This window comes from Saccopteryx leptura, chromosome 1, assembly GCF_036850995.1.
Source record: "Saccopteryx leptura isolate mSacLep1 chromosome 1, mSacLep1_pri_phased_curated, whole genome shotgun sequence".
In the NCBI taxonomy this organism is placed as follows: Eukaryota; Metazoa; Chordata; class Mammalia; order Chiroptera; family Emballonuridae; genus Saccopteryx; species Saccopteryx leptura.
This window is the reverse complement of record NC_089503.1, coordinates 251,700,579-251,722,911: the sequence shown is the minus strand read 5'-3', so window position 1 is coordinate 251,722,911 and position 22,333 is coordinate 251,700,579. Positions and strand designations below refer to the sequence as shown.

At 48.3% G+C, this 22,333-nt stretch overlaps 1 protein-coding gene and 1 non-coding gene across 2 annotated transcripts; one reads left to right on the top strand and one right to left on the bottom strand.

The window, feature by feature from the left end:
- The first annotated feature begins 593 nt into the window (after positions 1–593).
- QTRT1 (queuine tRNA-ribosyltransferase catalytic subunit 1) lies at positions 594–20,505 on the top strand. The gene is made up of 10 exons (XM_066346301.1): positions 594–959; positions 1,200–1,268; positions 1,364–1,502; positions 17,963–18,041; positions 18,157–18,272; positions 18,975–19,113; positions 19,718–19,793; positions 19,911–20,020; positions 20,107–20,194; positions 20,283–20,505. The coding sequence occupies exons 1-10, from the start codon at positions 669–671 to the stop codon at positions 20,433–20,435; spliced, it is 1,260 nt and encodes a 419-aa protein (XP_066202398.1). The 5' UTR covers positions 594–668; the 3' UTR covers positions 20,436–20,505.
- LOC136390288 (U6 spliceosomal RNA) lies at positions 12,099–12,206 on the bottom strand. The gene has a single exon (XR_010748707.1). It is a non-coding gene; the product is annotated as a U6 spliceosomal RNA (small nuclear RNA).
- Positions 20,506–22,333: the final 1,828 nt, after the last annotated feature.

Sequence of the window (22,333 nt, the reverse complement as noted above, 5' to 3'; positions counted from 1 at the left end):
TAAATGAAAGAAACATTCATTGCAACAATGATACACTATCATATGATAAATGCATAATAAATACATTTGTAATATTTTATATTGTAATTATGCTTAATGCCTATTAATTTTTAATAATTGTAAGAAAAAAAGTACTCATTTAGATACAAATACATCACATCACACGCAATTGATCGACTATGCATTGATTGAATACAGACATTTACAGATTAGTCTTCCAATATCAAAAAGGAGGACACTTTTTGAGGGAGGACGGAACTTACAAAAGGACTGTCCTTCCTAGGGAGGGCGATTGGTCACATGATATGTGCCTTGAGGATGGTGGGTGTCCAGCCGAGCCAGCGACCATGGGGTCAAGTTAATGATCCCAAACTCAAGCCGGCGACCCCGCTGTCAAGTTGGTGAGCCTGCGCTGAGGAGCCCGCGCTCAAACCTGCGACCTTGGGGTTTCCAACCTGGGACCTCAGCGTCCCAGGTCGATGCTCTATCCACTGCGGCACCATCGGTCAGACACGAGACGATTTTTGACACTTCGCAGAAGTGGGCTGCTGCGTTTGGAGGAACTGCAAGTCTGGAAAAGACTAGCCTGCGGGTTTCCGTTGCTATGGAACCCCTGACGCTCTACGGGCCCCTCGCCTGTTCTTACGCCTCACGTGACGCGAGCCAATATGGCGCGGTCCAGGATGTTTCATGCCCACGTGGTTCTGGCAGGCAAGATGGCGGCGGCAGCCAGCCAGACTTCTTTGGAGTCAGCCCCGCGGATCTTTCGGCTGGTGGCCGAATGCAGCCGCTCCAGGGCCCGGGCTGGAGAGCTGCGACTGCCGCACGGGCCGGTGGCCACTCCAGTATTCATGCCAGTGGGCACGCAGGCCACCATGAAGGGCATTACGGCGGAGCAGCTGGATGCGCTGGGCTGCCGCATCTGCCTGGGCAACACCTATCATCTGGGTCTGAGGCCGGTGGGTGGGTTCTGCCCGTACGGAGTGGTGACGGAGCTTGGGGAGCCCTCATAGGCATGCCTCCAAAAGTCAGTCGACAAACACCTGTTTGGCGCCCCTGGTGTCACAGGCCTTGTGCGGTGCGTGAGGGAGCGGCGGGGACCCAAGTTGGCCATCCTTGTTCCCCCACATGAGCTCCGAGGATCACGGTCACGCCTAACATAACTCTTTCTTTCGTCCCCTTTTCCGACCTCAACCCAGGGCCCTGAGCTTATCCAGAAAGCCTGCGGTCTCCACGGCTTCATGAATTGGCCCCATAATTTGCTGACGGTGAGGTGGGGTCGGGGCCGGGACGTGAGGACGCTCTCCGGAGGTGAATCTCGCCTAAACCCTCTCCTAACTGCCCTGCGGTGGGTTTCCCCCAGGACAGCGGCGGCTTCCAGATGGTGTCTCTGGTGTCCCTGTCCGAGGTGACAGAAGAGGGCGTCCGCTTCCGCTCTCCCTACGACGGCGAGGAGACCCACCTGAGTCCAGAGAGGTCCATGGAGATCCAGAACGCGCTGGGTGAGTAGATCCCGTGGAGCCGTCCCTTCCCGTGACTTTCGAGGAGCTCAGGCTCCTTATATGCTTCGTGCCTTTGGGCAAGTCACTCCCCTTGCCCGAGCTTCGGTTGAGCCAACTCAAATGCCTGTAATTCACAAGATTTATGATGTAATTAATGTCGGTAAATCTCTTAGCACAGTGTGTGATATATAGTATCTTTTATTATCCTTATTGCTGTTATTACTTTTAAATTGTAAATTAATTGGGCTAAGACGTGTTGAAATAATAGGGGCAACAAGAGAGGATTAGGCTCCTCCTATCTACATCAGTCTTCCCCATTCTTTGGCCCTGGCGGGTTGGCTCAGTAGTAGAGCGTCGGCCTGGCGTGCAGGAGTCCTGGGTTCGATTCCCGGCCAGGGCACACAGGAGAACGCCCATCTGCTTCTCCACCCCTCCCCCTCTCCCTTCTCTCCATCTCTCTCTTCCCCTCCCACAGCCAAGGCTCCATTGGAGCAAAGTTGGCCCCGGCGCTGAGGATGGCTCCACCCGCCCCCCCGGGCATGCTGGGTGGATCCCAGTGGGGTGCATGCGGGAATCTGTCTGACTGCCTCCCCGTTTCCAACTTCAGAAAAATAAAAAAATAGCCTGACCTGTGGTGGCGCAGTGGGTAAAGCATCAACCTGGAAACACTGAGGTTGCCGGTTCAAAGCCCCGGGCTTGCCTGGTCAAGGCACATATGGGAGTTGATGCTTCCAGCTCCTCCCCCCTTCTCTCTCTCTGTCTCTCTGTCTCTCTCTCCTCTCTAAAAATGAATAAATAAAAAAAATAAATAAATAAAAAATAAAAAAATAAATCTTCCCTATTGCTTAATAAAGACAATGAGCATTTTTTCAATCTTGTAAAGTGCTACTGAAACACAGGTTGGTATCCTCCCATCTTCCAACCAGATGGTACTTTCAATTCCCTCCATACATAGAGGTTTTTTGTTTTTTTTACCTTCTACTCATAGTTAAAGGGCTGGATGTCACCTCATCCATGGAATTTACAGTCCACAGGGAGACAGGCACTGGTGAGAACATCATAATTAGAAAGGGGAAAAAACCCAGTGTAGGTAGAGAGTGTTGTATGTTTCAATATGTATGAGAAAACAAAACCAAAAAAAGCACATACATAATTTGCTTTTATTTACATAGAGTATCTCTGGAAAAAAACATAAACTGAGGCCTGGCCTGTGGTGGCGCAGTGGATAAAGTATTGACTTGGAACACTGAGGTCCCCAGTTTGAAACCCTGGGCTTGCCTGGTTAAGGCACATATGGGAGTTGATGCTTCCTGCTCCTACCCCCTTTCTCTGTCTCTCTCCCTCCTCTCTAAAATGAATAAAAAAGAAAAAAAAGAAACAAACTGAAAGATAGGTTCCCTGGTGGAAGGGAACCAGTAGACAGGTGGATGGGTGTTTTTAAAATTTTTCCACTTATTTTTTTCTTCTTCTTCTTCTTTTTTTTTTTTTTACAGAGACAGAGAGAGTCAGAGAGAGAGGGATAGACAGGAACGGAGAGATGAGAAGCACCAATCATTAGGGTTTTGTTTTTGTTTTTGTTTTTTGTATTTTTTTTCTGAAGCTGGAAACGGGAAGAGACAGTCAGACAGATTCCCGCATGCGCCCCACCAGGATCCACCCGGCACGCCCACCAGGGGGCAACGCTCTGCCCACCGGGGGGCGATGCTCTGCCCCTCCGGGGCGTCGCTCTGTTGCGACCAGAGCCACTCTAGCGCCTGGGGCAGAGGCCAAGGAGCCATCCCCAGCGCCCGGGCCATCTTTGCTCCAATGGAGCCTCTGCTGCGGGAGGGGAAGAGAGAGACAGAGAGGAAGGAGAGGGGGAGGGGTGGAGAAGCAGATGGGCATTTCTCCTATGTGCCCGGCCGGGAATTGAACCCGGGACTTCTGCACGCCAGGCCGACGCTCTACCACTGAGCCAACCGGCCAGGGCCCAATCATTAGTTTTTTGTTGTGCATTGCGACACCTTAGTTGTTCTTGATTGCTTTCTCATATGTGCCTTGACCACGGGCCTTCAGCAGACTGAGTAACCTCTTGCTCGAGCCAGTGACCTTGGGTCCAAGCTGGTGAGCTTTTGCTCAAACCAGATGAGCCCACGCTCAAGCTGGTGACCTTGGGGTCTTGAATCTGGGTCCTTCCACATCCCAGTCCAACGCTCTATCCACTACACCACCTGGTCAGACCTTTCCACTTATTTTCATTTGAGGTATAATTGACTTGCAATCAATTGAACATATTTAAGGTGTATGCTCTGATAGGTTTGAAATATGTATCTGACTGTGAAAACTTCTCCACAATCAAGATACAGAACATATCCATCACCCCTAAAAGTTTACTTGTATCCCTTTGTCATCCTTTGATGAACAAGAAACTTTTCAGTGAATATCCTGTTTTATTTTTAAAAATTTTGGGGGTTACTACCTGACCCGTGGGTGCAGTGAATAAGGCATTGACCTGGAACGCTGAGGTCACCCATTCGAAACCCCACGCTTGCCTGATCAAGGCACATATTGGAGTTGATGCTTCCCATTTCCCCCCTTCTCTCTCTCAATCTCTTTCTCTCTCTGCCCTCTCTAATAAATAAATAAAACCTTTTTTTTTTTAAGTGGAAGGCAGGAGGCAGGGAGGCAGAGACAGACTCCTGCTTGGGCCCCCCACCAGGATCCACTCAGTAAACCCCCTACAGGGTGATGCTTTGCCCATCTGGGGCTGCTGCTCAGTTTCTGTTGCTCCAACCGAGCTATTTTAGCACCTGAGGCCGAGACCATGGAGCCATCCTACTTAGCTCCTGGGGCCAGATTTCTTGAACCATTCAAGCCATGGCTGCTGGTGGGGAGGAGAGACAGAGAGAGGAGGGGGAGGAGGAGGGGTAGAGAAGCAGATAGTCCCTTATCCTGTGTGCCCTGACCAGAAATCGAACCTGGGACTTCCACATGCCAGGCTGTTGCTCTACTACTGAGCCAACTGGCTAGGGCCAAATAAAAGCTGGGTGTATGACAGTGCGGACCAGCTTCTGGCAGCACTACCATCTCTGCGTGCACCATTTCAACTGTTATCCCAGACTCAGTACAGCAATTTGTGTTTTGTGTCTTGGATATTTTTCATCAAAGCCCTCCCAAGATGTCTACCAAGAGGAAATTGTCTTTGCAAATATTAAACCAGTTGTACTGGTAATGCAGTGTTTTACTTAAACCTGACGAATGTAAAAATAAACAAAATGGTGTAGAGATGATACAAATGGCATAAAATGAACAAAGAAAATTATGATATATAACAATAATGAAAGAAAATTATGATAAAATACGACTTAAAGATTTTTTTTTTACTTAAAGATTTTTATAACATCATTTCACAGTACTGTACATATAGCCTATTCAACTTATGACCAAATTGCGTTACAACCGGTCTGTTGGAACCAATCATGGTCGTAAGTCGAGCACTAGCTGTATTCCTTTCTCTGACTCTCTCTCTGTCCCTGTAAAAAAAAAAAGTGCTGGTATGTCCCTTCCTGCGGATTTATGGTTTCGGCTTTCTGGAACGCTCCTCCGTAAGTTGGTTGAACAGCTTCTTGGAACTCTTCTGCCTCAGGGGCAATTATCCAGTAAGTAAGGGTGAGGTCAGGGAGTCAGGCGGAACAAAGGGCAGGTGGAATTTCTGGTAAATTCATATATCTATCACTTTGAACATTTGGAACCATGTGTAGATGTGTAGATGTATATATATCAATATATATAGAAATATTTAAAATTTTATATATTGATTTTAGAGAGAGGAAATAGAGAAGGAGGGGTGAGGACTGGGAAGCATCAATAAATAGTACCATATTTTCCCATGTATAAGATGCACCATTTAAAAAACAATTTGGGGTCTAAAAACTGGGTGCATCTTATACAGTGGTTGTAGATTTTTTAAAAATTTATTTTTAATTTTTTATTTATTCATTTTAGAAAGGATAGGGGGGGAGAGAGAGAGAAGAGGGGAGGAGCAGGAAGCATCAACTCCCATATGTGCCTTGACCAGGCAAGCCCAGGGTTTCGAACTGGCGACCTCAGCATTTCCAGGTCGATGCTTTATCCACTGCGCCACCACAGGTCAGGCTGTAGATTTTTTTTAACTTGCATTTCCTGCTTCTTTGCACTTATTTTTGCACTCGTTGTAGATTTTTTACTTGAGTTCAATAACTTTATGTAATACATTTTTTTTTTTCAAATTTCGGGCCCCAAAATTAAGGTGTGCCTTATGCATGGGAGCATCTTATACATGGGGAAATACGGTAAGTGCTTCTTGTATGTGCCTTAACCTAGCAAGCCCAGGATTTCAAACCAATGACCTCAGCATTCAAGGTGCCCCTCCCCTTTTTTTAAGTGAGAGGAGGGGAGATAGTAAAACAGACTCCCACATGTACCCTGACTAGGATCCACCCAGCAACCCCTGCCTGGGGCCAATGCTGGATCAGCTGAGCTATTTTTAGTGCCTAAGGCTGATGTTCTGGCACCAACGGAGCCACTCTTAGCACCCTGGGCCAACACTCGAATTAATCAAGCCACTGGCTGCAGGAGGGGAAGAGGAAGATAAGCAGATGGTCACTTCTCCTGTGTTCCCTCACTCAGGATTGAACCTGGGACATCCATACACCAGACTGATGCTCTGTCCATTGTGCCAATTGGCCAGGGCCCAGCTTGACCCTTTATCTACTGCATCACCACAGATCAGGCTGTATTTTGTATTTTTTTTCAAATGAATTATTTAAAAATGTCTAAAAGGCATATGTACACATATAAATTTGGGGCTGTGACCATGAAGGCCAAGTATGTGGAACTATTGGACATAGTTCAGTCTGTGGGCTCAGGGAAGGCTACTGTAGGCCTGAAAACTGGATGAGAAGAAATAAACTAGGTGTTCAAAGGAAGAACGTGTGTTCTGGAAAGAGGATGCAGCCGATGCAGAGGACCTGAAGTAGGACCAATATTGGCATGTTGAAAGAACAGTAAGGAGGCCTGCCTGGCTGGAGCTGAGTGAGAGAAGGGGAGAGTGGAGGTGAGGACAAGTAGGTGACTTGGGTAGGTCCTGCAGGCCTCATCAGTTTCGATTTGTTTTTTGTTGTTTTTTTTTTTTTTTTTCCTGAAGCTGGAAACGGGAGGCAGTCAGACAGATTCCCGCATGAGCCCGATCGGGATCCACCCAGCATGCCCACCAGGGGGCGATGCTCTGCCCATCTGGGGCATTGCTCTGTTACAACCAGAGACATTCTAGCGCCTGAGGCAGAGGCCACAGAGCCATCCTCAGCACCCGGGCCAACTTTGCTCCAATGGAGCCCCAGCTGTGGGAGGGGAAGAGAGAGACAGAGAGGAAGGAGAGGGGGAGGGGTGGAGAAGCAGATGGGCGCTTCTCCTGTGTGCCCTGGCCGGGAATCGAACCCGGGACTCCTGCACACCAGGCCGACGCTCTACCACTGAGCAAACCGGCCAGGGCCTCGATTTGTTTTTAAAGAAAAAAAATTGAGAGTGGAGGGGAGGAAAGAGGGACAAATATACTGTGATGGAAAATGATTTTACTTTATGATGGGCACACAATGCAATCAAAAGTTCAAATGCTATAGAGATATTTGCCTGAAACTTAAGTGGTTTTTTGTTTTGTTTTGTTTTTTTGAGATAAAGAGAGAAACATCAACTCATAGTTGTGTCACCTTAGTTCAGTGATTGCTTCTCATACTGCCTTGACCAGGGCCGAGGGCTTTGGCTGAGCCAGTGACCTCAGAATCATCTTTTTTTTTTTTTTACAGAGACAGAGAGAGGGATAGATAGGGACAGACAGACAGGAACAGAGAGAGATGAGAAGCATTAATCATCAGTTTTTCGTTGCGACAGCTTAGTTGTTCATTGATTGCTTTCTCATATGTGCCTTGACTGTGGGCCTTCAGCAGAGCGAGTAACCCCTTGCTCAAGCCAGCAACCTTGGGTCCAAGCTGGTGAGCTTTTTTTTTTTTGGCTCAAGCCAGATGAGCTTGCGCTCAAGCTGGCGACCTCGGGGTCTCGAACGTGGGTCCCTCAGAGTCATCTTGATGATCCTATGCTCAGGCTGGTGAGCCTGTGCTCAAGCTGGTGAGTCTGTGCCCAAACTGGATGAGTTGGTGCTCAAGCCAGCAACATTGGAGTTTCAAACCTGGGACCTCGTGTCCCAGGTAAATGCTGTATCCACTACATTATTACTGGTCAGGTCCAATGTGTTCTTTTTTTTTTTTTTTTTTTTTTTTTTTTTACAGAGACAGAGAGAGAGTCAGAGAGAGGGATAGATAGGGACAGACAGACAGGAACGGAGAGAGATGAGAAGCATCAATCATCAGTTTTTTGTTGCGACACCTTAGTTGTTCATTGATTGCTTTCTCATATGTGCCTTGACCGCGGGCCTTCAGCAGACCAAGTAACCCCTTGCTCGAGCCAGCAACCTTGGGGGGTCCAAGCTGGTGAGCTTTTGCTCAAACCGGATGAGCCCGCACTCAAGCTGGTGACCTTGGGGTCTCAAACCTGGGTTCTTCCGCATCCCAGTGCAACACTCTATCCACTGTGCCACCGCCTGGTCAGGCTCTTCTTCTTCTTCTTCTTCTTCTTATTATTATTATTATTATTTTTTTTTTTTTTGTATTTTTCTGAAGCTGGAAACGGGGAGAGACAGAGACAGTCAGACAGACTCCCGCATGCCCCCGACTGGGATCCACCTGGCACGCCCACCAGGGGCGATGCTCTGCCCACCAGGGGGCGATGTTCTGCCCCTCCGGGGCATCGCTCTGCCTCGACCAGAGCCACTCCAGCGCCTGGGGCAGAGACCAAGGAGCCATCCCCAGCGCCCGGGCCATCTTTGCTCCAATGGAGCCTTGGCTGCGGGAGGGGAAGGGAGAGACAGAGAGGAAGGAGGGGGAGGGGTGGAGAAGCAAATAGGCGCCTCTCCTATGTGCCTTGGCTGGGAATCGAACCCGGGTCCCCCACACGCCAGGCTGACGCTCTACCGCTGAGCCAACCGGCCAGGGCTCTTATTATTATTATTGAGAGGCATGGAGGTAGAGAGACAGACTTCCGAATATATCTCAACTGGGATCCATCTGGCAAGTCCCCCTATAGGGCGATGCTCTGCCCACCTGAAGCTGCTGCTTTGTTGCTTGGCAACTGAGCTATTTTAGCACCTGAGGCAAGGCCATGGAGCCATCCTCAACACCTGGGGCCAACTTTGCTTGAACCATTTGAGCCATGGCTTTGGGAAGGGGGGAGAGAGAGAGAGCGAGAGAGAGAGAGCAAGAGAGAGAGCAAGAGAGAGAGAGAGAGAGAGAGAGAGATAAGAGGGGAGGCTTTGAGAAGCAGATGGTCACTTCTCCTGTGTGTCCTGACCAGAACGAACCCAAGACTTTCACATGCCGGGTTGACGCTCTACTGCTGAGCCAACGGGCCAGGGCCTAAATTTAACTTCTAAATAAAAAAAGTTTTTAATTATAGAACAGAAATACATTTGTATACATTTCTATATAAAGATGTGTACAGGAAACAATGCCCTTCCCATGCTTGTCCTCTATCCATTTCCTTCACTCCCACAGGCCACCACTATTTCTAGTTTCATATATATTCTTCCTGAGTTTAAGGAGATAAAAGCAAATTCAAATCTATTCTAATTTTTCTCATTACGAGACAAGCTATTTATGGTACATTCTTTCTCCCATCCAAGTACTAACCAGGCCCGACCCTGCTTAGCTTCCGAGATCAGACGAGATCGGGCGCGTTCAGGGTGGTATGGCTGTAGACGGCACATTCTTTCTGAACCTTCTATTTATTTATTTTTTTTCCAGAGACAGAGACACACAGGATGGAGAGAGATGAGAAGTATCAACTTGTAGTTGTGGCACTTTTAGGTGTTCAATGATTGCTTCTCATTTGTGCCTTGACTTGGGGGCTCTAGTCAAGCCAGTGATTACTTGCTCAAGCCAGCAACCTTGGGCTCAAGCCAGCAACCATGGGATCATGTCTGATCCCATGCTCTCGCTGGTGACCTTGCACTCAAGCTGGTGAGCCTGCACTCAAGACGGATGAGCTTGGGCTCAAGCTGGTGACCTCAGGGTTTCAAACCTGAAACCTCAGCATCCCAGTTTGACACTCTATTCACTGCCCCACAACCTGGTCAGGCTTGCATTTTTTTTTTTATCTTATGGCAACTTTTAAGTATATACCAAATCAGACACCACCCCCCATCCACCTGTTTTAGATGTTATGTTAAGTGTGTTCATAAAATTTTGCTGTAATATTCCCTGGGCTAGGAGTTTCTTCATGGGTTTTTGGTGATGAGTTTGATTTATTAAACATCTTAATAGGGCTATTCAGATTTTATATTTTTTCTTGGGTCAGATTTGCTTAGTTGGATTTTTCAAGGAACTTGACCATTCCTTGAACTTTAACTGTCTTGGCACAAATTTGGTCATAATATTCTCTTATTATTCTGTTTTTTTTTTTTGTTTGTTTGTTTTTCAGCAAGATAGAGAGAGGGACAGACAGACAGGAAGGGAGAGAAATGAGAAGCATCAATTCTTCGTTGTGGCAACTTAGTTGTTCATTGAATGCTTTCTCATATGTGCCTTGACTGGGGTTAGGGGAGCTCCAGTTGAGCCAGTGACCTCTTGCTCAAGCCAGTGACTTTTGGCTTCAACCCAGCAACCTTTGGGCTCAAGCCAGCGACCCTGCCCTCAAGCTAGTGAGTCTGCACTCAGGCCAGATGAACCTGTCCTCAAGCTGTTGACCTTTGGTTTCAAACCTGGGACTTCAGCATCCCAGGTCGATGCTCTACCCACTGAGCAACCACTGGTCAGGCATGATCCCATTTTTCTTTTCTTTTTCTTTTTCATATTTTTCTGAAGTTAGAAGTGGGGAGGCAGACAGACTCCCGTATGTGCCCAACTGGAATGCACCCAGCATGCCCACCAGGGGGTGATGCTGTGCTCATCTGGGGCATTGCTTTGTTGCTGCTAGAGCCATTCTAGCGCCTGAGGTGGAAGTCATGGAGCCATCCTCAGTGTACAGGTCAACCTTGCTCCAGAGGAGCCTTGGCTGTGGGAAGGAAAGAGAGAGACATAGAGGAAGGAGAGGGGAAGAGTGGAGAAGCAGATGGGCGCTTCTCCTGTGTGCCCTGACCGGGAATCAAACCCGGGACTTCCACACGCTGGGCCGACGCTCTATTGCTGAACAAACTGGCCAGGGCCTTCCATTTTTCTTGATCAGTCTACTAGGGGTTTATTGATTTTGAATTTGTGATCTTCTCCTAAAACCAGCTTCTGGCTGGTTTATTTTCTCCATTTGTCTGTTTTATTTATTTCTCTCTTTTTTTTTTTTTTTTTTTTTTTTTTACAGAGACAGAGAGAGTCAAAGAGAGGGATAGATAGGGACAGACAGACAGGAACAGAGAGAGATGAGAAGCATCAATCATTAGTTTTTCATTGTGACACCCCTTAGTTGTTCATTGATTGATTTCTCATATGTGCCTTGACTGCGGGCCTTCAGCAGACCAAATAACCCCTTGCTCGAGCCAGCGACCTTGGGTCCAAGCTGGTGAGCCTTGTTCAAACCAGATGAGCCTGCGCTCAAGCTGGCGACCTTGGGATCTTGAACCTGGGTTCTCCGCCTCCCAGTCCGACGCTCTATCCACTGCGCCACCGTCTGGTCAGGCTGTTTTTTCATTTTAAGGATTTTATTCATTTTAGAGAAAGTAGAGGGAGAGATAGAGACAGAGAGAAAGGGGAGGAGCAGGAAACATCCACTTGTAATTGCTTCATGTATGTGTCTTGACTGGGCAAGTCCAGAGTTTCGAACTGGGAACCTCAGCGTTCCAAGTTGAAGCTTTATCAACTGCACCACCACAGGTCAGGTTTTTCTTGTCTTTTTTACAGCTTTATTGAGATATTATGCACATATAATACATCCATTTAAAATGTACACTTCAGTATATTCACAGAGTTATAAAACCATGACAACAATTTCATTTCAAAACATTTTTATTACCCCCTGAAAAAAAATTCCCATACTCATTATTAGTGGTTTCCCATTCCTCCTTCCTTAAGCCCTAATCTTTCTGTCTCTATAGATTTGCCTTTTCTACACATTTTATGTAAATGAAGTAATACCCCATGTGATCTTCTGTAAGTGGCTTTTTTTTTATTTTAATTTTTAAAATTATTTTTTATTTTTTATTTTTACAGAGACAGAGAGTGAGTCAGAGAGAGGGATAGACAGGGACAGATAGACAGGAACGAAGAGAGATGAGAAGCATCAATCATTAGTTTTTCATTGCGTGTTGCAACACCTTAGTTGTTCATTGATTGCTTTCTCATATGTGCCTTGACCGCAGGCCTTCAGCAGACCGAGTAACCCCTTGCTGGAGCCAGCAACCTTGGGTTCAAGCTGGTGGGCTTTTGCTCAAACCAGATGAGCCCGTGCTCAAGCTGGCGACCTCGGGGTCTTGAACCTGGGTCCTCTGCATCCTGTCCGACGCTCTATCCACTGCGCCACTGCCTGGTCAGACTGGTTTTGTTTTTAAATATGGAAGTCTTGGTGAATTTTATGTGGCATCTTTGCGAAGGGGCCAAGCTAATCTTCTCCGAATTGTTCCAGTTTTAATATATGTGCTGCCAAAGTGAACACTAATGTAATTTTTAAATTTAATTTAATTTTTTAGCCTGACCAGTGGTGGCGCAGTGGATAGTGCATCAGCCTGGGATGCTGAGGTCCCAGGTTTGAAACCCCAAGGTCGCTGGCTTGAGTGCAGGCACATCTGGCTTGAGCGTGGAGTCATCAACATGATCCCATGCTCGCTGGCTTGAGCCCAAGGTCGCTGGCTTAAGCAAGCAGTCACTGGCTCAGCTGGAGCCACTCCTACCCCAACTACCCCCATCAAGAAACATGTGAGGCCCTGGCAGGTTGGCTCAGCGGTAGAGCGTCGGCCTGGCGTGCGGGGGATCCGGGTTCGATTCCCGGCCAGGGCACATAGGAGAAACGCCCATTTGCTTCTCCACCCCCCCTCCTTCCTCTCTGTCTCTCTCTTCCCCTCCCGCAGCCGAGGCTCCATTGGAGCAAAGATGGCCCGGGCGCTGGGGATGGCTCCTTGGCCTCTGCCCCAGGCGCTAGAGTGGCTCTGGTCGCGGCAGAGCGACGCCCTGGAGGGGCAGAGCATCGCCCCCTGTTGGGCAGAGCTTCCCCCTGGTGGGCATGCCGGGTGAATCCCAGTCGGGCACATGCGGGAGTCTGTCTGACTGTCTCTCCCCGTTTCCAGCTTCAGAAAAATACAAAAAAAAAAAAAAAAAGACATGTGAGAAGCAATCAATGAACAACTACATGTTCATGCTTCTCATCTCTCTCCCTTCCTGGTTCTGTCTCTCTCACTTAAGTTTATGTATATGTATATGTATTATATATGTATATGTATATGTATTTATTGATTTTAAAGAAAGAGGAAAGGAGAGAAACATCCATTTGTTTTTTCAGTTATATATGCATTCATTGGTTGATTTTTAAAAAGTTTTTGCATTGATTTGAGAGAGAGAGAGAGGAAGAGAGAGAAGCACCAATTCGTTTCACTTAATTGTTCCATTTGGTTGTGTACTCATTGACTGCTTCCTGTAGGTGCTCTGACTGGGGGATTGAACCTGTGACTTCAGTGCGTGCGGGAGGATGCTCTGTCCACTGAGCCATCTGTTTAGGGCCCATTGGTTGATTTTTTGTTTTTAATTTTACAATGCTTTTTTTTTTTAAATTTTTTATTTTATTTATTCATTTTTAGAGAGGAGAGTGAGAGGGAGAGAGAGAGACAGAGAGAAGGGGGAAGGAGCTGGAAGCATCAACTCCCATATGTGCCTTGACCAGGCAAGCCCAGGGTTTCGATCCGGCGACCTCAGCATTTCCAGGTTGACACTTTATCCACTGCGCCACCACAGGTCAGGCTTTTGTTTTTAATTTTGTGACAGAGACAGAGAGAGGGATAGATAGAGACAAACAGACAGGAAGGGATAGAGATGAGAAGCATCAGTTCTTTTTTTTTTTTTTTGCATTTCTCTGAAGCTGGAAACGGGGAGGCAGTCAGACAGACTCCCGCATGCGCCCAACCAGGATCCACCCGGCATGCCCACCAGGGGACGATGCTCTTCCCATCCGGGGCTTCGCTCTGTCGCGACCAGAGCCACTCTAGCGCCTGGGGCAGAGGCCAAGGAGCCATCCCCAGTGCCCGGGCCAACCCTGCTCCAATGGAGCCCTGGCTGCAGAAGAGGAAGAGAGAGACAGAGAGGAAGGAGAGGGGGAGGGGTGGAGAAGCAGATGGGCGCCTCTCCTGTGTGCCCTGGCCCGGAATCGAATCCGGGACTTCTGCACACCAGGCCGACACTCTACCACTGAGCCAACCGGCCAGGGCCAGAAGCATCAGTTCTTCATTGAGGCACCTTAGTTGTTGAGTGATTGCTTTCTCACATGTGCCTTGATCCAGGGCTACAGCAGACCGAGTGACCTCTTGCTCAAGCCAGTGACCATTTATTTATGAGTTCATTGGTTGATTATTATATATGCCCTGAACAGGGATTAAACCTGCAACCTTGGCATATCAGAACAATGCTCTAACCAACTGAGCTACCTGGCCAGGGCTTAACCATTTTTTTTTTTTTCTTTTTCACTTTTCCGAAGCTGGAAACGGGGATGCAGTCAGACAGACTCCCGCATGCGCCCGACCGGGATCCACCCGGCATGCCCACCACGGGGTGATGTTCTGCCCCTCTGGGGCGTCACTCTGTTGCATCCAGAGCCATTCTAGCGCCTGAGGCAGAGGCCACAGAGCCATCCCCAGCGCCCGGGCCATCTTTGTTCCAATGGAGCCTCGGCTGCGGGAGGGGAAGAGAGAGACAGAGAGGAAGGAGAGGGGGAGGGGTGGAGAAGCAGATGGGCGCCTGTCCTGTGTGCCCTGTCTGGGAATCGAACCCGGGACTCCTGCACGCCAGGCCGACGCTCTACCCTGAGCCAACTGGCCAGGGCTGGCTTAACCATTTTTAAGTGTCCAGTTCAGTTGCACTATGTATATTCTTCTGGTTATGCAACCATCTACACCATCTATCTTCAGGACTTTTTATCCTTTTATGTATTTTTATTTATTTTTAGTTTTTTATTTTTCTGAAGTGAGAAGTGAGGAGACAGAGAGACGTCTGTGGATCCCCAACTGGGATCCACCCAACATGCCTACTAGGGGTGCCCATCTGGAGTGTTGCTGCATTGCAACCGGAGCCATTCTAGCACCTGAAGTGGAGGCCATGGAGCCATCTTCAGTGCCTGGCCCAACTTTTGCTCCAGTGAAGCCTTGGCTGCGGGAGGGGAAGAGAGAGATAGAAAGGAGAGGGGGAAGTGTGGAGAAGCAGATGGGCGTTTCTCCTGTGCTCTGGCTAGGAATCGAACCTGGGACTTCCACATGCGGGGCTGACACTTGACTGCGAGGCCAACTAGCCAGGGCTTTTTTTTTTTTTTTTTTTTGAGGAGAGGAGATAGACAGTTTGCTGCATGTGCTCTGACCAGGATCCATCTGGCAACCTCCACTGGGGGACAATGCTGGAATCAACAAAGCTATCCTCAGCGCCCAGGCTGATGCTCAAACCAATTAAGCCACTGGCTGTAGGAAGGGAAGACGGAGAGTAGGGGTGGAGGAAAAGCAGATGGTTCCTTCTCATGTGTGCCCTGACAGGGAATCTAACCCAGGATGTCTATATGCCAGGCTGACGCTCTATGCCCTGAGCCAACTGGCCAGGGCCCATCTTTTTTTTTTTTTCTAGTGGAAAAAAAAAATACTGTCAAATGATAAAAGGTTTTTTTTGTTTTTTTTTTTGTATTTTTCTGAAGTTGGAAACGGGGAGGCAGTCAGACAGACTCCCGCATGCGCCCGATCGGGATCCACCCGGGGCATGCCCACCAGGGGGCAATGCTCTGCCCATCTGGGGTGTCGCTCTGTTGCAACCAGAGCCATTCTAGTGCCTGAGGCAGAGGCCATAGAGCCATCCTCAGCGCTCGGGCCAACTTTGCTCCAATGGAGCCTTGGCTGCGGGAGGGGAAGAAAGAGACAGAGAAGGAGAGGGGGAGGGGTGGAGAAGCAGATGGGCGCTTCTCCTGTGTGCCCTGGCCAGGAATTGAACCCGGGACTCCTGCACGCCAGGCCAACGCTCTACCACTGAGCCAACTGGCTAGGGCCAAGGGCTCATCTTTTTATTTATTTTTCTTGAGAAAGAGAGAGACAGAGAGATAGAAACAGAAAGGAAGGGAGAGAGATAAGAAGCAGCAATTCTTTGTTGTGGCACCTTAGTTGTTCATTGGTTGCTTTCTCATACATGTCTTGATGGGGGGCTCTATCTTAGCCAGTGACCCCTTGCTCAAGCCAGCAACCCTGGGCTTCAAGCCAGTGACCTTTGGGGTCTAGCCAGTGACCATGGGGTCATGTCTATGATCCCACGCTCAAGCCAGCGACCTAGAGCTTATGCTTCTGAGCCCACACTCAAGCTGGTGACCTTAGGGTTTCGAACCTGGGTCCTCTGTCTACCAGGCCAACGCTCTATACACTGCAACACTGCCTAGTCAGGTGATCTTATTTTTTTATTTTATTATTATTATTTTTTAAGATTTTATTTATTCATTATAGAGAGGGGAGAGAGAGAGAGAGAGAAGGGGGGAGGAGCAGAAAGCATCAACTCCCATATGTGCCTTGACCCGGAAGCCTAGGGTTTTGAACTGGCAACCTCAGCGTTTCCAGGTTGACACTTTATCCACTGCGCCATCACAGGTCAGGCAATTTTTTTAAATGAGATTTTTTTTTCATATTGAATTGGCAGAGATTTATTTATTATTTTTTAATTTTTAATTCATTTGAGAGAGAGAGAAAGAAGAGAGAAGCATCAACTCGTTGTTCAACTTAGTTGTAAGTTGTACACTCCTTGGTCGCTTTGTATGTGCCCTGATTGGGACTGAACCCATGACCTCAGCACGTCTGGATGATGCTCTAGACACTGAGCAACCTGGCCATGGCCAGAACTCTATCCATCTTGCAAAACCGAGACTCTGTTCCTATTAAACAGTAACTCCACATTCCTTTCTCCCCCTGCCTCTGGCTCCTGCCCTTCTAATTTAAGAGCTGTTTGACTACTCTAGGGATCTCATATAAGTGAACACATAGAGTGTTTGTCTTTTTGTAACTGGCTTATTGAGGATAAGATCTGAACCTTATCCTCAAGGTTCATACATGGAGGATGTGTCAGAATTTCTCTTCCCAGGACTGCATAATGTTGCATTGTATGTCTGTTTAACCTTTTGTTTATGTTTATCTGTCGGTCACTTGGGTTGCTTTCACCTTTTATCTATTATGAATAATGCTATGAACATGGGTGTATAAATATCTCTTCCAAAACGTTGCTTTTAATTCTTTTGAGTATATACCCAGAAGTGGAATTGCTAGGTCATATGTACATACTTCAGTTTTATTGGATTAACATTTTATTAATCTTTATACTAAGTTTGACTTTTGAAAGAATTATAACCATTTTGGGTTTTGCAAATGAGAGTGCCATAAACACAAGAAAAAGCCTTTGATTTTGAGATGTGTCTGAAATTTGGAATGGTGGGGAAGGCGTGTTCTATTATGGGCTGGACCCCTGTTGATGTACACTTGGTTTCCCTTCTTGCTGTTGTTCGCTATACATCACTTTGTACACGTGATGTTTTGTTCTTTTTTTTTTTAATTTTTAAAATTTTTATTTATTTATTTTTTTACAGAGACAGAGAGAGAGTCAGAGAGAGGGATAGACAGGGACAGACAGACAGGAACGGAGAGATGAGAAACATCAATCATTAGTTTTTCTTTGCGTATTGTGACACCTTAGTTGTTCACTGATTGCCTTCTCATATGTGCGTTGACTGCGGGCCTTCAGCAGACTGAGTAACCCCTTGCTGGAGCCAGCAACCCTGGGTCCAAGCTGGTGAGCTTTTTGCTCAAACCAGACCCTTGCTGAAGCTGGGTCAGACGCCAGCCCGTGCTCAAGCTGGCGACCTCGGGGTCTCTAACCTGGGTCCTCAGCATCCCAGTCCGATGCTCTATCTACTGGGGAACCGCCCGGTCAGGCTGATGTTTTGTTCTTAAAGAATAAATTTGCAGAAGTGGGATTTTATTCTACATGCTAGGGAAGAGGTTAGTTGGGGAGAGCTGGAGTTAGCTGGGGAGGCAAGAACAGATGGGCATTTTCAAAGCTCTCTACCTGCTATATGAACAGATTGAGGGGGTTGAGTGGAAGTCAGCAAGACCCAAGAAGGGAGTTTTGGTGTCCACTTTGCCCCCAACAGGTGGTGCTTTCCTAGTACAGTGCGCCATTTTCAACCCTCCTCCCTCCCCTTAGGCTCAGACATTATCATGCAGCTGGACGACGTGGTTAGCAGCACTGTGACAGGGCCACGTGTGGAGGAGGCCATGTACAGGTGTGTGTGTGTATGTGTGTGCGCACCTACTTACTTCAGAGGTGGACACCCTGATCCTTCAGAGTTGTCTCCATATCCTACACCAGGCCCAAACAGCTGATTGGTCCTCTTGCAGATCAGTCCGCTGGCTAGACCGATGTATTGCAGCCCATCAGCATCCTGACAAGCAGAATCTGTTTGCTATCATCCAGGGTGGGCTGGACACAGACCTGCGGACCACCTGTCTCGAAGGTAGAGCCATGTTTGGGAGGACCATGGTTTGTGACATTGCCCAGGGCCCCACATGGGCTTGCATGTGATGTTACTCAAGCAGTGGTTGTTAATGAGCCAATAGGTTCTCCAGGCAGAAGGAACAGCTGAAGCAACAAGCCCCAGAGGCAGAATGGGTTAGAAAGTAGGGTAATAGTAATTCCAATAGACATCAATTTTTAGGTGTTCCACCAGTCTTATGCCAAGTGCTGGTTACAGATTGACCCATTGCGTTTCATAATCATCCTATAAGGTGAGAACTATGGGGTTCTGGAGGTAACAGAAGGGAAAACTAAGGCAGAGAGCTGTTAAGTCACTTACCCCAAGCCAGATAGTTTTGATGTTACAAAGCTGGGATTTGGACTCAGTCCTTGAGCTCTAGAGCCTACAGCATTAATCCATACACTGAGATGCTGGGCAGCCATGGAGGGCTGTTGAGTAGGAGAGTGACAGGAACCAAGGGGGAAACAACAGAAAAATTCTGGTTGGACTAGAAGCAGCAGGCCCATGAGGAAGCTGGAGTAGTTGCCCGGGGAAGGGTGACTGAGGCCTAAAGCAAGGCTGTGGTGGAGGAGATGAAGGGAAGGAAGAGACGTGTGTGTATGTGTGTGTGTGTGTGTGTGTGTTTTAGGGTTAGCATTTTTAATTTGCCTGGTCACCCCTCACCTTGCTCTGTACCTCCAGAGATGACCAAGAGGGAAGTGCCTGGCTTTGCCATCGGAGGACTGAGCGGCGGTGAGAGCAAGGGCCAGTTCTGGAGGATGGTGGCACTGAGCACTTCGAGGCTGCCCAAGGACAAGCCCCGATACCTGATGGGAGTTGGGTATGTCCAAAATCAGGGTTTGGGCTTGACCAGGCGGTGGTGCAGTGGATAAAGCCTCGGACTGGGATGCCGGGGACTCAGGTTCGAGACCCCGAGGGGCCAGCTTGAGCGCAGGCTCAGAAGCTCACCAGCTTGGACCCAAGGTCCCTGGCTCAAGCAAGGGGTTACTCGGTCTGCTGAAGGCCCGCGGTCAAGGCACATACGAGAAAGCAATCGATGAACAACTAAGGTGTCGCAATGTGCAACGAAAACTAATGATTGATGCTTCTCATCTCTCCGTTCCTGTCTGTCCCTCTCTCTTTCTGTCTCTATAAAAAACACACAAAAAAAACACAAAAAAACAAAATCAGGGTTTGGTACAGCTGTACCAGTGGGGACCTCTGTTCCTGGGGACCGTCTGACTGCCTCCCCCACCCTCCCCCCTTGTTTGTAAGGGGAAAGCACACACCCTGCCTAGGAGGGGAATAAGGAGGACATGGCCCTCCAGTGGGGACGGTTCAGAGGGTCCCAGTGTAGGGGGAGTCTGAGGGTCCAGAAGGGGGTCTGGGTGTGTGACTAGGGTTTGAGGTACTCTGCTTCCCTCCCCCCATGGCCCCACCCCCAGCTATGCCACCGATCTGGTGGTCTGCGTGGCTCTTGGATGCGACATGTTCGACTGCGTTTTTCCCACGAGGACAGCGGTGAGGCTTTGGGCAGGGGCAGTAGGGGTGGGGCCTGTTGGTGGTCTAAGGTGGGGGTGGGGCCAGAGAGAGTGAAGACCTGGTTGACCTGCCTTCCCCACCCCTTTCCTCCCTCAGCGCTTTGGCTCCGCCCTAGTGCCTACAGGGAACCTGCAGCTGAAGAAGAAGCAGTTTCAGAAGGACTTCCGCCCTATAGACTCCGAGTGTGCCTGTCCCACCTGCCAGAAGTAGGGGAGGATGGGGCTGGAGGCTGGGGGAAGGTACGGAGGGGGACAAGACCTTACAATGCTGAGCCCTGACTTCCTGTCCCCAGGCACTGCCGGGCCTTCCTGCACGCACTACTCCACAGTGACAACACCGCTGCTCTGCACCACCTCACTGTCCACAACATTGCCTACCAGGTGGGCCCGTGGCCTGGGTGGGCAAGGCGGGGGTAGGGGTGGGGGTATCCCGGGTGCAGGTGACTGACGCTGACACCTCTGCCCATAGCTTCAGCTGATGGGTGCCATGCGCGCCAGCATCGTGGAGAAACGCTTTCCTGACTTTGTGAGGGACTTCATGGGCACCATGTATGGGGACCCCACCCTCTATCCTACTTGGGCCACTGAAGCCCTGGCCTCTGTTGGAATCATGTTGCATTGACCTGGCTTGGTGAGGGTGGGAGGGGATAAAAGATATTGAAATATTTGGACTTTTTATTGTAACTTAAGAATGTGTCTGTTCTTTCTTGGGGAGGTAGGTAGCCTGTCTTGGTCCCCCCCTTCCTGGTCTGAGTGTCCCTGTGGTGGATATCCCTTGCCTCCCATAGAGAGTAATAACTAGTAGCCATATCAACAGCTGGTCTCTGGAAACCACCTCTCACAGTCCAGCACATAAAAAGTGCCCCAGAGCCTGACCAGGCGGTGGCGCAGTGGATAGAGCGTCGGACTGGGATGCCGAGGACCCAGGTTCGAGATCCCGAGGTCGCCAGCTAAAGCGCGGGCTCTTCTGGTTTGAGCAAAAGAAACTCACCAGCTTGGACCCAAGGTCGCTGGCTCGAGCAAGGGGTTACTTGGTCTGCTGAAGGCCCGCGGTCAAGGCACATATGGGAAAGCAATCAATGAACAACTAAGGTGTCACAATGTGCAACGAAAAACTAATGATTGACGCTTCTCATCTCTCCGTTCCTGTCTGTCCCTGTCTATCCCTCTCTCTGACTCTCTCTCTGTAAAAAAAAAACAAAAAAAAAACAAACAAACAAACAAAAAGTGCCCCAGAGAGGGAGGTGCATTCCTTTTCCTGTGGTCCAGGCTGTTATAATACATGAATATCTACCTTCCCCAGATAAGGAAATTGAGTAATTGAGTTTCAGGGGATTGAGGACAATTAGTCATTATCACCCAGCAAATACACAGGATCTAACCCAAATGTGGCCAATTATAGAGCTGGTGCTCTTAGTTGTTTTTTTTAATTTTTAAAAAACTTATTAATTTTTAGAGAGAAAAGAGAAAGAAGAGAGAGAAGCAGGAAGCATCAAGTCATAGTAGTTGCTTCCTGTATGTGCCTTGACCAGGCAAGCCCAGGGTCCCAAACCAGTGACCTCAGCATTCCAGGTCTACACTTTATCCAGTGTGCCACCATGGGTCAGGCAGCTGGTGCTCAGAAGATAAGGGTTGTTTTCTCCCCTATTGAGTTGAGAGAGCGAGAGAAGGATCAACTCCTTGTTTCATTTTATTTTAAAAACCAGCATTATGTACTTATTTTAATTTTTAATTTATTCAGCAAGAGAGGAAGGGGGAGAGAGAGAGAAGGAGAGAGACAGGAACATTGAGCTGTTCCTCCATGTGCCTTGATTAGGGATCGAACCAGCAATGTTTGCACTCAGGACAATGCCAACCAAGCTATCCAGCCAGGGCAGTTCTTAATTCTGTACTTATTGATTGCTTCTTATTTGTGCACTGACTAGAGATTGAACCTGAAACCTCTGCATTCAGGGAGGACATTATTTATTAGTTTGTTTGTTTATTTATTTATTTAGACAGAGATAGAGTCAGAGAGACAGACAGGAAGGGAGAGAGATGAGAAACATCAATTCTTCATTGCAACACCTTAATTGTTCATTGATTGCTTTCTCATATGTGCCTTAACTAGGGTGCTCCAGCCAAGTCAGTGACCCCTGGATCAAGCCAGCGACCTTGCGCTGAAGCTGGTGAGCCTATACTTAAGCTTGATGAGCCCGCATTCTAGTTGGCGAACTTGGGGTTTCGAACCTCGCTGCTCTGCATCCCAGTCCTATGCTCTATCCACTGCGCAACCACCTGGTCAGGCTAGTTGTTCATTGATTGCTTTCTTATACATGCCTTGGGGAGGGGCTCCAGCTGAGCCAGTGTCCCCTTGCTCAAGCCAGTGATCTTGGGGTCAAATCAGCAGCCTTGGTCCTTTTGTTTGTTTGTTTGTTTTGTTTTTTATTTATTTATTTTTTTCCTCTTTGCATTTTTCTGAAGCTGGAAACAGGGAGAGACAGACAGACTCCCGCATGCTCCCGACCGGGATCCACCCGG